The sequence below is a fragment of the Trichosurus vulpecula genome, chromosome 4 (assembly GCF_011100635.1).
Source record: "Trichosurus vulpecula isolate mTriVul1 chromosome 4, mTriVul1.pri, whole genome shotgun sequence".
NCBI lineage: Eukaryota > Metazoa > Chordata > Mammalia > Diprotodontia > Phalangeridae > Trichosurus > Trichosurus vulpecula.
In genome coordinates this window covers 213243421-213260740 of record NC_050576.1, presented here as the reverse complement: position 1 = coordinate 213260740, position 17320 = coordinate 213243421, and the positions used below count along the sequence as shown (strand labels likewise).

The following is a 17320-nucleotide window of genomic DNA, read 5'->3' as shown; positions in this document are numbered from 1 at the left end:
TGGACTAATGGATGTTGAATGAGAAATGACAGATATGGTTGTTATTCGGCAGTTTTATGCAATTTTATTTATTTGTTTTAAATACGATACCCATGGGGAAGGAAGGGAGAGAAGATGGTACAACTAGAAACAAATAAGAGTAAGGCGGTCAGAAAATCATTCAAATATCAACAAAGATTTTTAAATTTAAAAGGCAGAGAGGCCATGCTCATCAGAAGACCTGGCGTGTGCCTCTCTAATTAGACTCTGACAATCATGCTCCTCATCCCATTTAGTCCTTTCTGAACCCATTATTCTTTCTGCCTTGATTCAAGGACCATTAGGGAGAAAACATTTTGGTCTTGTTCATTGGAGAGAACCCATCTCTACACTTTGCCTTTGAGTCTGTCAAAGACAAAAAGCCCACTGAACTGCTCACCATAAGCCAGGTACCAGGGTGAGCCTGAGGACCCAAAAGCATCCTTTCTTATTCTTGCTTGCACAAGAGTAGCAAGAGAAAAGGCATAGTGTTGAGCCGCTCAGATCTAGCCTTCTGGTTTCAGGCTGCTCAATGATGTCGGACAGATAGAAATGGAGAGGCAGCACGGGACAGAGGAACGAGGATTGGATCTGAAGCAAGGGGACCTAGGTTTAAATCCTGACTCTCACTCAGTATAACCCTGTAAATCACTTCACGCTGGACTTCCACTTTCTCTTTTGTAGAAAAGAGAAGTGGCCGGACTACATGGTGTCTACTGCGTGGTTCCCTTCTAATCCTAAATACATTCAGATGTAAGCTCCATCAGTACAAGGGGTATTTTTTTCTTTTGTCTTTGTATCCCTAGCATCTAGAAAAATACCTGGTAAACTGCGGGTGCTTAATAAATGTGGGCTGATTAACTGACTGATTGATACTATTATAACTTTAAAGTTACCCCTCAAAAGTTCCTGAGGTCGTATTTTACAATTTCCTGGTCACCAATTTCTTCTCTCACATTTAACCTTAATTCTTTATGCTATAGCTTTTGTGGTTGTTGTTGAGTCATGTTTGACTCTTTGTAACCCCATGTGGGGTTTTCTTGTCAAAGAGACTGGAGTGGTTTGCCATTTCCTTCTCCAGCTCATTTTACAGATGAGGAAACTGAGGCAAACAAGATTAAGTGACTTGCCCAGGGTCACACAGCTAGTAAGTGTCTGAAGCTGTATTTGAACTCAAGAAGATGAGTTTTCTTGACTTCAGGCCTGGCATTCTCTCCACTGTGAGACCTATTCAATCTTGTATTGTCTTCAAGATGGAGAATAGCTCATCTCTATGCTTTATAAGTGGGCAATTAGGTGGTACAAGGGATAGAGTGCTGGGCCTAGAGTTAGGAAGAGTCATCCTCCAGAGTTCAAATCTGGCCTGAGACACTTACTAGCTGTGTGACTTAATGCTGTTTGCCTCAGTTTCCTCATCTGTAAAATGAGTTGGAGAAGGAAATGGCAAATCACTTCAGTATCTTTGCCAAGAAAACCCCAAATGGGGCAGCTAGGTGATGCCGTGAGTAGAGCACCAGTCCTGGAGTCAGGAGGACCTGAGTTCAAATCCAACCTCAGACACTTGACACACTAGCTGTGTGACCTTGGGCAAGTCACTTAACCCCAATTTCCCTGCCAAAACAAAAACAAAAACTCCAAATGGGGTCACGAAGGTTACCTGACTGAAAACAACTGAATACCACCACCACAACAAGAATGCTTTATATATCTGTTGTCCTTGGTTTTATCAAAGAAATATAGCTTCTTGACAATGTCATTTTCTATAACAGAGGGTTTTTTTCCAATACACTTGACACATAAAGTGTCCCAACTCCTACACTTACCAGTTGTATGAGAACGGTTGAGTCACGTAAGGCTGTTTCCTCATCTGTAGAACGTAGATAATAGTACTTACCTCACAGGGTTGTTATGAAGATCCAATGAAATAATATTCATAAAGGGCTTTGAATACCTTAAACTACCATAAAATGTAAGGTATTACTTATCTTGTCTCAATTCTTCCCTCTCCTTCACGCCTTGTATCCAATCAGGTGCCAACTCTTATTTATTCTACCCCAACATTACAATCTGGGTCAAGCCTACCTTTCTGGGCTTCTTAAACATTACCACTCTTCACACACTCTGGATTTTGGCCAAATTGGTCTAATTACTGGTCCCTGTACACAGAACTCCACTTCCTACCTCCATACCTTTGCACATCTTCCTTACCTCTGCCTCTTAAGATCTTTATTTCCTTCAAGTTCAGCTCAAGTCATAACCTCTAAATGAGGCCTTTCTCAGTCCCTGAGCTCTTAGTGTCTCCCAATTACTTCATATATAAATAAAATATAAGTGCCTTGAGGGCAGGAACTGCTTCTCTTTTGTCTTTGTATCTCTAGTATTTAGCACAGCTCCTTGCATATAGTAATTACTAAATATATGCTTGCTGATTGGTTGATTGGTTGTTATAAAATAAGTAAAATTGAGGTGACACATGTTGCAATCTGTAGTGGAAATAACTCTAGATTTGGAATCAGAGAACCCAGGTCCAAGTCCCAGTTCTTCCATTTAAGAACTGTCACATGGGGCAAACCATTTCTGATTTGCCTTTCTGAGCCCCAGAAGCTTTAAAATAAGGAGAATAATGCTTGTGATCCCTACTTCATAGGGTTATTATGGGGAAATAATATAGGGCTTTTTGCCATACAGATATTAGCTATTATCATTGCTATTCCTGAAAGGCTTTTGGCAACTGTAATAGCAATTTAGATTTGAAGATCTTTCCCACCTATTAATAAGACAGGAGAATGGGAAAAAAGAGTGGAACTTTTGACTTCTAATGACAAATATTCCCCCCCCTCCACACTTGGGGGTTTACCTGAAACACAACTAGGATGAGGTAACTGGAGTCTTGCACAAGGGGACCAAAGTTTAGAGAATGCCAAATGCACTTGTACTCCTTTTGCAGAACAGAAACAACTGTACTTAACCCCTAGTTAGCAAAAATAACTGAAAGTGGAAGCTACAACATAACATGCTTCCTCCCTCCCCCTAGAAAGGCCACATTCCAAGTGAACTCTTGTCACAGTCTATCCCTCTATGGTCATCCCTCTATGGACAGTAGTCTCCACAGCATTGTTCCAGTGTCTGTCTCATTCTGCCCCAAGTGAGTCCCAGGCACCAATTATTAGTTATGACTAGGTCTACCTACTAATATCTGCCTGCAGAAAGAAAGAAAAAAGGAAGGAAGGAAGGAAGGAAGGAAGGAAGGAAGGAAGGAAGGAAGGAAGGAAGGAAGGAAGGAAGGGAGGAGGAAGGAAGGAAGGAAGGAGGGAAGGAAGGAAGGAAGGAAGGAAGGAAGGAAGGACGGAAGGAAGGAAGGGAGGGAAGGAGGAAGGAAGGAGGGGGGAGGGAAGGAAGGAAGGAAGGGAAGGAAGGAATGGAAGAAAACCACTCTTAGTTTTTTACTAATTTTACAGCTATCTCAAAGTACTTCAGGTATAAGATTGGTCAGTACTATAGAAACAGACATGAGAAGAGTTGATTGAGGGTAATACTTTGTCAGAACAAGGCAGTCCTCACAGTAGCAGTTCTACAGTGTTTCATAAAGTCTGCCTGTGTCCTTTGGAAAAGCGCTTATTTACTAAGGGACTCAAGACTCAGAGGGATCATGATCACACAGTAAAGGTTAGAGTCAAAATGAGTACCCAAAGCTCTTGACTCCCTATCTAGTGCTGTCTGGATAAAACTATGCTGCCTCTCCAGTCATGCAAACATCAAGACACTCAAATCAACGGCTATTGCCTAGTGCCTTAGGTCTTAGAGCTAAGAGGGAAGGTCTGTCGACACATCCAGTTTAACCCCCTCATTTTACACATGAGGAAACTGAAGCCCAGAAAAAGGAAGTGACTTGCTTAATTATGCAGCCAAGTGTCAGGGCTGGCATTTGAACCCAGGTCTTCTAACTACAGATACAGTGCCTATGCCCCTACACAGTGTTGCCTGCTTGTCTATCCATGTACGTAGCTACAGGTTCACACAGTTCTCCCCCAGTCTTGCAGCTAGGTGGCTCAGCGCATAGAGTGCTGGGCTAGAGTCAGGAAGACTCATCTTCCTGAGTTCAAATCTGGCCTCAGACACTTCCAAGCTGTGTGACCCTGGGCGAGTCACTACACCCTGTTTACCTCAGTTCTTCATCTGCAAAATGAGCTAGAGAAGGAAATGGCAAACCAGTCCAGTATCTTTGCCAAGAAAACCCCAAACGGGGTCATGAAAAGTTGGACTTGACTGAAAACGACTAAATAACAATAACAAAAATGAATCACCCTCCAAGTTCCTGCCTTTGTTATAAATTTCAGCCAGTAACTGAACCCCTGTATTTGGCCTTGCATTCATGTGATCGTATATCTAGAGCTGGAAGGGACATCAGTGGGAAAGGGAAACAAGCATTGATATGGTGGCTCCTCCACACCAGGGGCTGTGCTAAGCCTTTTTCACAAATATCATCTCATTTGATCCTCACAATAAGCCTAGGAGGTAGGTGCTGTTAGTATCTCCATCTTACAGTTGAGGAAACTGAGGCACACAGAAGCGAAGTGGCTTGCCCAAGGGTCACACAGCTAGTGAGCATCTGAGGTTGAATTTGAACTATTTTTTGATTATCAGTAGCCATCTAGTCTGACTCTCTCATTTTACAGAGGAGGAAACTGAGGCCCAGGGAGGTTAAGTGATTTACATGAGGTCATACAGATAAAGAAGGCTCAGAGGTGAAATGTGAACCCAGGTCCTCCACCCCAGAGCTGCTGCTCTTTCTACTGTACCACATTACTTCCAGATGGTTGAAAATTTTCCTATCTCTTACAGCCTCTGATGGTTCCTGGCACATAATAAGTGCTGGTTGATAGACTTCACATAGACAGGATTGGCAAACTTAAGCTTCTGCTGACTTAGCAGCATCCCATGGCAATGCACTTACCTTTTACTGAAACAGCATAATCTCTCGTGGTTTTCTCCTTGTTGTTCAGAATCACGGTACATTTGTAATTCCCTCCGTCATAGATCCGAACAGCCTGAATAAAAAAGCCCTCTTCTTTATTCCAGGAGGTAACGTTTTTGAGCAGAATATCGTCCTTATAAAAGAGGACCTCGTGCTGAGACAGAAACTTAGAGGTGGTGCTGATGTCCACGAGGCATTTCAGAGTGAGGTTCTTCCCATTCTCCACCTCCCAGCCTGGTTCTGCTTTCATCTCGATCTTGTTGATGGTGAAAGCTGAATGTTGAAAGATAGGGGAAAATCATTTCAGTAAGAAATGACATTGTCTATCTGGGAAAATGACTCTCGCTTAATGCAGTCATGATTTTAGATTCCTTTCCCAGGGCCCTTAAGTCTTGAAATCTTTGATAATCAGCAAGTCATAACCTCTGAACCTCAGTTTCTTTACTGGAAAAAGAGGGGGTTGGATTAGATAATCATAAAGACCCTTACCAGCTCTAAGTCTATGAGTTTATGAATGCTCCTGCTCCAACCTCAGGCCTGCCTCTACTGGAACAAAGTGCTAGCCTGAATCGTTACTGATGGAAATTGTTTCATTTAGTTTTTAAAGGATCTGTGACCAATTTTTAAACAATCAATTTTTTTCCTCCATTTTTCAAGGCTACCCACAACTCAGTAATTTTGAGCAAACCACTGCTCCTCTCCAGGCCTCAGTTTCCCCATTTATAAAATGAAGAAATTGGACTAGATGATGTTTAAGGTCCCTTCCAAATAAGCCTATACTCTAACTTGCTTCTCCTCTGGCTGATGTGGAAAATACAACCTTGTTCTGTTTTGATGGTAGTGGCCCCACCTTTCCCAAATCAATGATTTCATCAATGTAGGGGATATTCAATATAGAAGCTCCCCCTCACTGTGAAAGAGCAACTCCTCTGCAATTCAGTCCTGGAGAATTGTCTGGGGACTTTGAGATCACACACAGTACCAATCACAGGCAAGGCTTGACTCCTGGTCTTATCAACTCCAATATCAAATTTTTAACAACTGCCCCATGCTACCTCTCTACTTTGTCTTTATTTAAGTTAAAATAGGGTGGGTCTGCACTAAGAACACAGACATTCTGGTCATTACAAGAAGCAAAGTCTTCAAAGAAAGAAGGGTAGTTCAAATGATTGTTTTCTTGTTGTCACTCTTGTTTTTGTGAGGTTTTGTGGAGTTTGTGGGGTTTTGTTGGGGGTGAGGAACCACCTAACTAAAAGAACTTGGACTTTTCAGTCTGGAAAGGGAAAGTTGAGAGAAGAAATGATTGTATAGTTTAATACGTCAAGGATCCATGATTTCCTCAGGGTTAGTTATACTCTATACCAACATAAATTGCAACTTCTTTCCCAACTTAATAGATGGTCCTTGAGAGTTGCTATGGCTGAAAATCTCATTACCCTGTGGTACCTTGTGATCCTCAAATGTCAGATATATGGTCCATCATAGAGCTTGTAGGCAATTAAACAAATTAACTGTCCATCACCATAGAAGATGTAAACATGGATGTCTTAGTGAGAGCCCCTACAATTATCACTTCTTTATCTCCGATCTTCAATCTTTTCCTGGTTCTTTCTCTGCTTGCTGCCTACAAATACAACCACCTACCCCAAACATAAAAATCTTTCACCTGATCTGACCATCTCCTCAAGTTACTGTCCCATATCTCTCCTCTCCTTCTCAGATAAACTAATAGGAAAAAATGACTATATTTATTGCCTTCATTTTTTTATCATTCACTTTTAGACCCTTTGCAATCCGGCTCCTAACTAATCATTCCCCTTTCCAAAAATCCCAATGATCTCTGAATTTCAAAATCTGTGGGCTTCTTCTCAGTCCTCATCTTTCTCAACCTCTCTTCAACATCTGACTCTGTTGATCGTACTCTCCTGAATATTCTCCCCTCTCTGAGTTTTCATGACATAGTTCTCTCCTCATTCTCTACCTAATCGTCTGACTTATTCTCCTTTGATGGCTCTTCTTCCATATCATGCCCTTGCCAAGTATGGGTGCTCTTCAAGGCTCTATCCCCTCCTCTCCTCTCTCTCTCCTCTCATTTGCTGACTTCGCCATATACAGAACTCTATATATCCAAACCAGAACTCTCAATCATTCTCCACAAAATTCTCTTCTGAACATCTCCATTTCTCTTCAGGACACCATCCTTCCGATCATGCACATTCACAACTTTAGCGTCATCCTCCACTCCTCACTCACGTTCCCTGTACAGGTCTATGCAATTGTCAAGTCTTGCCATTTCTACCTCCATGCCTCGTTAACATCTATCCCCTTCTTCCCACTCACGCAGCCACTATTCTAGGTCAGAGCCTCCTCATTCTTCACCCAGATTGTTGAGGCAGCCTCCTAGTTAGTGGCCCTGCCTCAAATCTCTCCCCACTGCAAGCCACCCTCAACTTAGCTACCAAAATAATTTCCCCTCTTCAATAAACTCCATTGGTTCCTTATAATTCCTAGGGTTACATATAGAGGACAAGAAGAGGACCTGGGGTTTCACTGGTGTAAAGAGTTCACAGAGCAGGGGGAGGGGAACTTCCACCCATGACACTCGGCACCTTTTCTGCAACTTATAGTCTTGGAGAGTCTTGGAAAGCTGTCTAGAGCTCTGAGAGGTTAAGTGACTTGCCTAGAGTTAGATGGCCAGTCCGTGTCAGAGGCAAGACTTAAGCCCAGGTCTTCCTAGATGCAAGGCCAGTTCTATCCATTAGGGCATGCTGCCTCTCATATCATCTACGTGGTCAAATACAAATTCCTTTGTTGGCATTCAAACCCCTTCATAACTTGGCATCAAGCTACCTTTCCAGCTTCATTGTAAATGTAACCTGCTTTTTAGGCTCAGCAATACCAAACTTGCAAAGTATAGAAATAGATGTCTAGGGAAAATGTCAGTGTCTAGGGGAGTGGAGGTGGGGAGGACTACTGTATCTCCCAAAGCATGTCACACATATCATTCTCCTTCGTGCACTCTATGGTCCAGGTGACTGTCTTTCTTACTGTTTTTCACACACGATGTTCCATGTCTCTACTGTCTGCCACGCTGGAAGTGTATTCCCTTCTCATATTAGCCTTTTAGGATGCCTAAGTTTCCTTCAAAATTCAGATGAAGTACCACCACCTACATGAAAATTTTCCTGTGCCTCCCTCACCCCCAAATTACCTCATATCTATTTCACATCTTTCTATGTATGTAAGCACCTTGGGGTCAGGGACAGTTACACCTGTCTTTGTATACCAAGTTACTGGTATATAATAAGTAAATGCTTGTTGGTTGATCGATTGACATGTTTCCTAAATTCCAGTATATTTGAATGAGGAAGTCCCCTATGAAACTTGAACAAAGTAAGCTTAGAAACAAATAAAACCAATCCATCAAAAGCATTTATTAAGCATCTACTATAGACAAACTACAGCCAAGGATCAAATCTAACCAGGCCTATTTTTGTATAGCCCACCATAAAAATGTAAAAATCATTTAGGTCATAGGCATTGGACAGGATTGGGCTGGCCAGCTCCTGGTCTACCAAGTTCCAGGAACCTTGCTAGGAGTTGAGAATAAAAATACAAAAAATGAATAATCTCTTCTTTCAAAAAACTTACATTTAATAATAAGCTTACATATGAACGGATGGATGATAAATCATTTATCAAGTAAGGCCAAGCACTGTACTAAGTGCCAGGGATAAAAGTCCCAAAGTAAAGAAAGTCCCTAGAACTAATATTCCAGTAGAGAAAGATAATATACATAGAAGAGTAGAGGCTGAGGAAGGGCACTTTGGTCCATAAAATTAAGGGATAATAAGTAAGACTGCAGGGGAGTAGATTGACATGCCACATTCAGGAACAACGACCAAGATGACTTGATTCAGTACCAAAACTGGAGATCAGAGTGGGGGGAGGGCAGTTGTTAAGATATATAAAGATATACAGAATAAAGACAAAAAGAATAAATACTAAGAAATACAAGGTAGTTAGGGAGGAAGGACACTAGTAGTTGGGGGTGGGGGGATGCAGCAGAGATCAGGTAAGGCTTCATGCAGAAGAGTGTGCATAACCTACATCCTGAAAGAATAAAGGAATTCTATGAGCTTGAGGTGAGGAAGGAGTACTTTGGTGACATGAGAGACAAAAGCAGAGATGGGAGATAGAGGAATAAATACGTGAGGAACAGAAAGAAGGACTTTTGACTGGATCAGCACTGTGGGAGAGGAAGTCGTGTCCAGTGTGGCTGGAAAGGTAGATTGGGGCCAGATTGTGAAAGGCTTTAGAAGCTAAACAGAGTTTGTATTTTACTCTAGAGAAAACAGGGGGCCATTAGAATTTATTGAATGGGGAGTAGCACGGAGAATCACTTGGGCAGCAAGGTGGGGAGGGAGGCAGGAAGTGAATATGCATTTATTAAATGCATATTATGTGCCAGGTACTGATGCTCACAACAACCCTATGATATAGGAGCTATTATTATCCCCATTTTACTGTTGAGGAAACTGAGGCATAGAGGTTAAGTGACTTGCCAGGGTTATACAGCAGTAAGTGTGGCCTGAGGACAGCCTGAGGTGAGGAGAGACTGGAAAGTGATGAGGAGGACATTTCAATAATCTAATGAGGGGTGATGTGGGCCTGAACTAAAGTGGTTACAGCTATGTGAGTAGACAGAAGGGCTGATTGGAAGAGATGAAGTGAGAAGCAAAGACAGCAAGATTTAGCAACTGATCAGATATATGAGGTGAAGGAACATGAAGTGTTGAGGCTAACTCCATGGTTACAGATCTGGGAAACCGAAGAATGATGGTACTTTCTATAGAAATAGGGAAGTTTGGAATAGGCTGAGTTGAGGAGGGAGATAATGAGTTCTGTTTTAGACATATGGAGCTTGAGATGCCTGTGCAGCATCCAGAGTATCTCACAACTTATGGTAACCAACTTACGGAACTCATTAGGTAGAGACCCAAAAGGAAGGTGGGACAGAAAAAAACGGATTCCAAAACAAAACTGTAATAACTCAACAATAAATGGCCGCTAGGTAGGAGCCACTGGCATATGGATTAACCTAAAGGCTAGTTTCAGGGAGGATGCCTTTCCCCTTTAACATCTTATATCCTTTACAACCACTCCTGGCAAAGAATCCTGGCTCTGATCTATAATGGAAGCTGCCTGTGTTCTCATGTTCCACTTCCTGAAGTGTGACCTCTGTTCTTTGTTCCTGGTCCCCAGAATAAGGATCCTACTACCTGGTGCCCCTAACTACTGTGGATGAGCTTAGGAAGCTTTGTGGCATATTAGAGAGTTAACTCTTTGATTCATGAACAATTTTTCATATTTCTTTTGTACCCTTTATGAATCTGAACCCACAGTGAGGGCTCTATGACTACCTGTTCAGTTAAACTGATTTAAACTAAACATTGGAGTGGGCACCCAACAGCTGCATTTTCTTATTCGGTCAGTCGAAAAGCATTTATTAAGCGCCTACTATGTGCCAGATAATGTGTTAATACAAAGAAATGCAAAAAAAAAAAAAACACTCCCTACCCTTGAAGAGTTAATAATCTGACAGGAAAGAAAACATGTAAACAACTATGTACAAAAAAGACAAAGACAGGATAAACTGCAGATATACAACAGAGAGAAAGCACTAGCCTAAGGGAGAGAAGGAAAGGTTTTTTGCTAAGCAGAGATTTTGGCTGGGATTTGAAGCCAGAAGAGCCATGAAGCAGAGATGAAGAGAAAGTGCCACACACACGGGACAGCCAGCAAAAACACTCCGAGTGGGGCGATGCAGAGTCTTGTGCAAGGAGCAGCAAGGAGGCTGATGTTACTGGATCATGGAGGGTAGTGGTATTATTTCTGAATTCTTTGACTAGACAACAAGAAATACCTGTTGAATGAGGGCTCCATCTTGCTAAGGCTCATAGACCTCAACCTAGAAGTCTTACATTTAGAGATAGAATGGGTCTTAGGAAGTCATCTAGTCCAGCACTCTCATTTTACAAAGAGGGAAACTGAGACCCAAAGAAACGAAGCCCAAGATCACACAAGGGAGCACACACAGGACAGATCGGAGATTCAACCCCAGATCCTCTGACCTAGTCCTCTTTCCACTGCCGTTCCTGGTAGAGCCTATTTCTCAGACACTAATGTATCAATGAAGCGTATTCTCATTTTTCTTCTTGGAAAAACTGGCAACAGGATTGCCTATGGGACCACTGGGGTACAACTAGAAATGTAAGGCTCTGAAGAACAGTTATGTATTCTGGAAGCTAGTTAAAAGACTTTTCTTCTTCGAAAAATTGGGAGGTGAGGACCTGAGAAAGAAAGATCTAAAGGGGACATCATGATAGGGGACATCATAATAAATAATAATGATGAATTGATAATTAATTTATGAAATCATGATATGGAGCAGGCATAATCAATTCTTTGGGTACTTCCCAGTAAAACTATGATGGCAGCAGGGAACAAGACCACAATTACACTTTCATAAGAAACAGAGAGTACAGAGACAAGCGGCTAAAAGAGGTGCAGAGGCAGGTGGTGTGGGGATAGGGATATGGTTATGAAGGAAGGCAGGCAGCATGGGGAAGAAGATGGAGAAAGGGAGAGGCACAGATAATCTCTCATGTAACCATGGATTAGAATTGGGGGCACTCAAGCAGCATGGACCTTTAGGCGACGGAAAAGTGCTCAGGAATTTGGGGCCTCATTTTTATAGGGTTTTTCAGGGGAGAACAGACTAACTCTGATCTGTGCCACCTTGAGTTTAGCTCATTAACATATGCAAATCATGTCAAGGTTATCAGGAAAATTTTAAAGTTAACATGTCCACATCACTTCAAATTCTCAGCCCTTGTTGGTGTTCTGCCGGTCTTACTGCTGGAAACTTAGCTGAGATTTATATATATATATATATCAGGGACCGAAAGCCCCCGACAGTAAAGCCTAGTTGGCTCCTCCCTGATTCAGCACATATTTACTAGGATGTGATTTTTGGTTAATAGATGATACAATCTGCAAATTATGCTCCTTTGGTCTTTGAGATTTCTAGGTTTCCCTTCTGCTGTTGCTATCATACAGTGACTACTTGTAAACTTATAAAAAGGTACTGGACACTGAGGTACTTTCTCAAGCTGAATTGCCAAACATTCAAATTCTAATGCAGAGAGTGCGATTCCAATGAGCTGACTGGCTACATTATTCAAATGCCAAACACATGTTTGCCTAAATGACTATTTTACAGAGAACTCACACAGGGTGAGCACTCACATGGAGGTCAGAAGAAGCAATATGAGGACACTCCATGAGATCTCTGAAGAATTTTAGGATCGATTATGAGACATGGGAGACACTGGCACAGGATCGCCCAGCTTGGCATACCTGCACCAATGAAGGCGCTGTGCTCTATGAGCAAAACAGAATTTCAGTAGCTCAAAAAAAAAAATGTGAGATGTGCAAATTTAAAGACGTCTTCACTCCAAATGTTCATATGGACTATTTGTGTCCAACCTGTGGTAGAGCTCATATTGGTCTGATCAGTCTGGACCTTGACCCCAACGTAATGATGTCATTTTGGTCCTCTTCAAGCACGAAGGACCACAATCAACCAACTTATAAACTTATAATACAGACTGGGGGTGGGGGGAGGGCGGTGAGGTAGCCAGGGGGACCAGAACAAGACACAATTTTAACATCATAATAATAACAACTAGCATTTATATAGGGCTTTAAGGACTGTGAAGTACTTCACAGATATTCTTTCAACCCTGGGAGTTAGGTGCTGTTATTATCCTCATCTTACAGATAAGAAAATCAAGGCTGGCAAAGGTTAAATGACTTGGCCAGGGTCATACTGCTAATAAGTGTCTGAGGCTGGATTTGAACTCAGGTCTTCCTGATTCCAGGTACAGCGCTCTATCCCTGCCTGAGCCACTTAACTAGTTTTCATCAAGTATTTGAATGGTTTTTGTCCTTGAAAGAGGAATGGGAGGTAGTGGGGAGGAAGGAGGTGATGCTTTACCACAGAAGAAAAGATGTAGAAAGGATAGGATAGTTTCTAGGATATGAGGGAGGGATTAGACTTCTGCTTGATCCCAGAAGGCTGAACTGAGACCAGTGGGTGAAGGTTATAAAAGATTAACATAGGGTATCCAAAAAATCTTAGTGCATTTTAAAGCTTTAATTATTATTAATTTAATAGCCTTAAGCTATCAAACGGCAGAGCAGTGGATAGAGTGCTGGGCCTAAAGTCAGAAAGACTTGTCTTCCTGGTCTCAGACATTTAATAGCTGTATGACCTTGGGCAAGTCACTTAACCCTGTTTGCCTCAGTTTCCTTGTCTGTAAAATGAATGGGAGAAGGAAATGACAAACCACTCCAGTATCTCTGCCAAGAAAACCCCAAAAGGGGTCACGAAGAATAGGACATGACTGAAAAAATAACTAAACAACAATAAACTATTAAATCTTAAAACTGAAGATTTTGGGGACATCCTGCATAAGAGAAAAATTCCTAATAATCAGAGCTGTTTTTAAAAATAGAATGGACTACTCTAAGTTCCTTATCACTGCAAGTCTTCAAGAAGAGGCCAGAGGGACCATTTGTAGATGATGTCGATAAGATTCATGTTTTGAATAAGAATTGAATGAGAGGCGCTCTAGAAATCTGTCTATCACAGCACTGGGCTTCAACAGTTCTCCAACCCATGGCTCTTCTCTTCTCTTCCCAGTTCTCAAGGAGAAGCAGTGGCCAGGGTCCGTGCCTGAGAGAATGCTATGACCTATGAGCACATAAGACCATCAGCCAGCAGCTGAGGCACGGGCTTTCCTTAAGAACCAGGCTCATCTGTACGAAAATTGGTGCCACTGGGCCACGGTAAATGTTTCCCTCCCTTCCTGGGTCCCAACTCTCTTTCTCTTTTTCTTCTGCGGCTCGTTGGCAGTAAGACAGCGGGCCTGTTGCCATTACAGCCACCAGGGACGAACTCCTAACTAGCCCACTCTCTGCTGCCTTCCTCCACTGTTCTTTGACATCCACATCTCCACCCAACTTTCTGGACTTAAACGATATCCATGCGATTAGTCATTCACATATGCAGCTGGTCAGTTCTGTTGGTTTCGAGCTGAATCTTATAAGGCTGAAGTCATGTTTTTCAATCGCCGTGGGAACCAATTAGTTTCCCTCAGCTGCCTGACCCTAGACTGTGTGTGTCCCTGCTCCTGGTCAGCCATCTCACTGACTCATAAGATAATCCACCGAGATGGAATGAGTGGGTCCAGTCGAGCAGATCTCTTCCTCTCCTCATTACTGGGGGAAGGGAAATCCTCCACCATTTCCAACTAAGAACAAATGTCCTCCTGATTGTGGACTGCAGTCATAGACTATCAGAACTGGAAGAAGCTTTAGAGATCACCCAGTCACCTCATTTTACCAAAGAGGAAACTGAGGCCTAGAGAGAAGTGACTAGTCTAAATGTGCACTGCTGTTGTTAATTGTTTAGTCACTTCAGTCATGACTGACTTTTTGTGAACCCTTTTTTTTTTCGGGGGAGGGGTCCTGGCAGAGATCCTGGAGTGGTCTGCATTTCCCTCTCCAGGTCATTTTACAAATGAGGAAATTGAGGCAAAGAGGGTTAAGTGACTTGCCGAGGGTCACACAGCAAGTAAGTGTCTGAGGCCACATTTGAACTCACATCTTCCTGACTCCAAGCCCGGCTCTCTATCCATTGCACCACCTAGCTGCTTTAAATGTACATTGCTACTTAAATTAAAAAACAGATACAGAACCAAGAGCCTGGGAATTTTTGCCAAACTTACCAAGACCATGCAAAAGGAAAGAATTTCAATTTTTCAAAAGACTTTCTCACCTCATCAATCAACAAGCATTTATTAAGCATCTATCTGCTGTGTGTCAGACACTATGGTAAGCACTGAGGAAGCAAGGATAAGATTGAAAGAATCCCTCCCTCTAAGGAGCTTATATTCTGAAGGAAAGAGGAGAGAGAGGTATGTGTGTACATATATACACCTATAAACATATACGACACACAGATTCGGGGTAACTTGAGCAGGAAAAGCAGCTGGAAGGACCAGGAAAGGCCTCATGCAGAAGGTGGTTCCTGAGTCCAGACTTGAAGGAAACCAGAGATTCTAAGATGAAGGAGAGCATTCGAGACCTGGGGGATGTGTTTTCCTGACAAGTGATTAGGTTAGCTTATATTGTTCCCAGTTTATGGATAAGGTAAGTAGATTGTAAAACAGAAGACCTGTGTTCTAATCCCCATGCCGCCACTAATTCACTAAATAACCTTGAAAAACATACTTCTCTGGGGTTTAGTGTCCTCATGTGTCAAATAAAGATAATCATGCTTGCTTGACTTATCTTGCAAGGTTACCATAAAAATCAAATTTTGGTGAAAGTACTTTGGAAAGTACTAAAAGTTCACCCTTAAAATATAGAGAGAGAAAGTGGCAGGGGGTGGGGGGGAAGAGAGAGAGAGAGAGAGAGAGAGAGAGGAAGGGAGGGAGAGAGAGAGCACAGAGAAATGAACTGATTCACCTACAGTCACATAACTGATAATTGTCTGAGACAGGATTTGAACCCAGTTCTTCCCAACTCTAACGCCACTGCTCTCTCTACTATTCCACATTGCCTCCCCAGAAGATACTCAAATAATTTGAACTTAAAGGCCAATTTAACCACAACACACTTTCAACCATTTTTCCAGAGCCTCAGTTTTACTTCCCCCTCATTCAGCAACTGAACTCCACCCTATATAAAGTTCTCCTTTCTTGTTCCCAGACCTACTTAAATATGCCAAACTCTTTCAAAATGCTAAAATAAAAACCTTATTTCACATATATTTCATATTCCAAACCAAATTTCCAAATACATAATTTTCACTTTGTCAATAAATCTTCAAAGATACACACAAACACACACACACACAAACACACACACACACACACACACACACACACACACACACTCCTTATTCTCCTAATCACAAGATTCTGAGTTACTTGGTGTTGGGATCAAACATAAACCCAATCTGTTGTCTGTGAAGAAGAAAAAAATCACAGCCATGACTGACTAATCACTTAAGCTCTGCTGGTGTCTAAAAAAACCCTTTGTGTGTTGAATGGGAATGAGATTGGCAGTAGAAAGAGAAAATAAAAATTATGAGGTGGCTCACTTTTTCCCAAAACCAAACAGCTGCCTGCTTGGAATTAGAATTTTCATGACATTTCAAACATTATTATTTAAATGCAAGTGTTTTGGACTAAGCAAAACCCTTTTTTTTAAACATGTGTGCTAATAGGATCATATTTTTACATCTCTTTCTTATCTTCCAAAAGACAAGCTCCTGGCCTTTTATCCAACCATTAAAAATGTCAACAAATCAGCTTAATTGTAATTTGTAAAATTCTCAAGTAGGCACTGTGAGGTAGCAGAAGGAAGGCTGTCTGACCTCCTTCTGCCTCTCTAAGATGAGAGGGTTAGAATACATGATCTCCAAACTCTCTTTGGCTCTAAATCTATGATCCTAGACAAGATCCTGGGCAAGACGGAAAGGGGAGAAAGAGGTAGAAAATTCCACAACTTACAGTTTTCTTGACCTTTCAGTCTTGGACCTGAAAAAAAAAGACAAAATGTCACTATCTCAGAAGCTTCAAGTCCTACAAAATTTAAGGACTAAGATGAAAATTAAAACTTACAGAACCAAAGTATCCCCAGAAGAGCCAGATACATCTTGTCTTGGAGTAATAGTTGCCCAGTCAAGACTCTGGGAGTGTTCCTTCGCTGAAGGTTAAGTCCGACCAGGGGGCTGGTAAGAAAGGTTCTCTTCAAAAAGGGTAATAGATGAGCAAGCCTTAGTGTGAAAAGTTAAGATTCACCCTTGGAAGGTTTTTCCTCTTTGTGAATAGCGAACGACCAGTGGCACTCACTGGTCAGGTAATAGCTGCCATTACTGGAAACTGGAAACAATGAGTTTCTGGCCGGGTTTGATAGCTACTCAGGAAATGACTGGCCTTTTCCTGAGGGGCTGCTGAACTAATTTTCTTTGTTTAGTTTCTTAAAGTATATTTGAAAACAAGCAGCAGAAATGACATTTGTCTTGGCACACCTGTCAATCTTCCTTCTGGCTCTCCTAGAGTGGGGAGAGAGTGGGGAAGGAGTGGGAACTCCCTCATTTTCTAATGAAGGGACCTTCCAATTTCTGCCTTCCATCCAGGGAGACTTCTCCCCTGACTTACAGAAAGATATTTCTTCCCCTTGTACTAT

At 41.9% G+C, this 17320-nt stretch overlaps 1 protein-coding gene across 3 annotated transcripts in view; it reads right to left on the bottom strand.

The window, feature by feature from the left end:
- PECAM1 (platelet and endothelial cell adhesion molecule 1) overlaps nt 1-17033 on the bottom strand; it is a 102961-nt gene extending 85928 nt beyond the window's left edge. For all 3 annotated transcript variants that reach the window (XM_036756978.1, XM_036756979.1, XM_036756980.1), the window contains exons 1-3: nt 16753-17033; nt 16642-16668; nt 4973-5266 (exon numbers count right to left, since the gene is read on the bottom strand). In XM_036756978.1, the coding sequence (XP_036612873.1) occupies nt 4973-5266; nt 16642-16668; nt 16753-16786 (355 nt within the window). In that variant the 5' untranslated portion in view covers nt 16787-17033. The remainder of the gene's footprint in view (nt 1-4972; nt 5267-16641; nt 16669-16752) is intronic.
- Between the last annotated feature and the right edge of the window lie 287 nt (nt 17034-17320).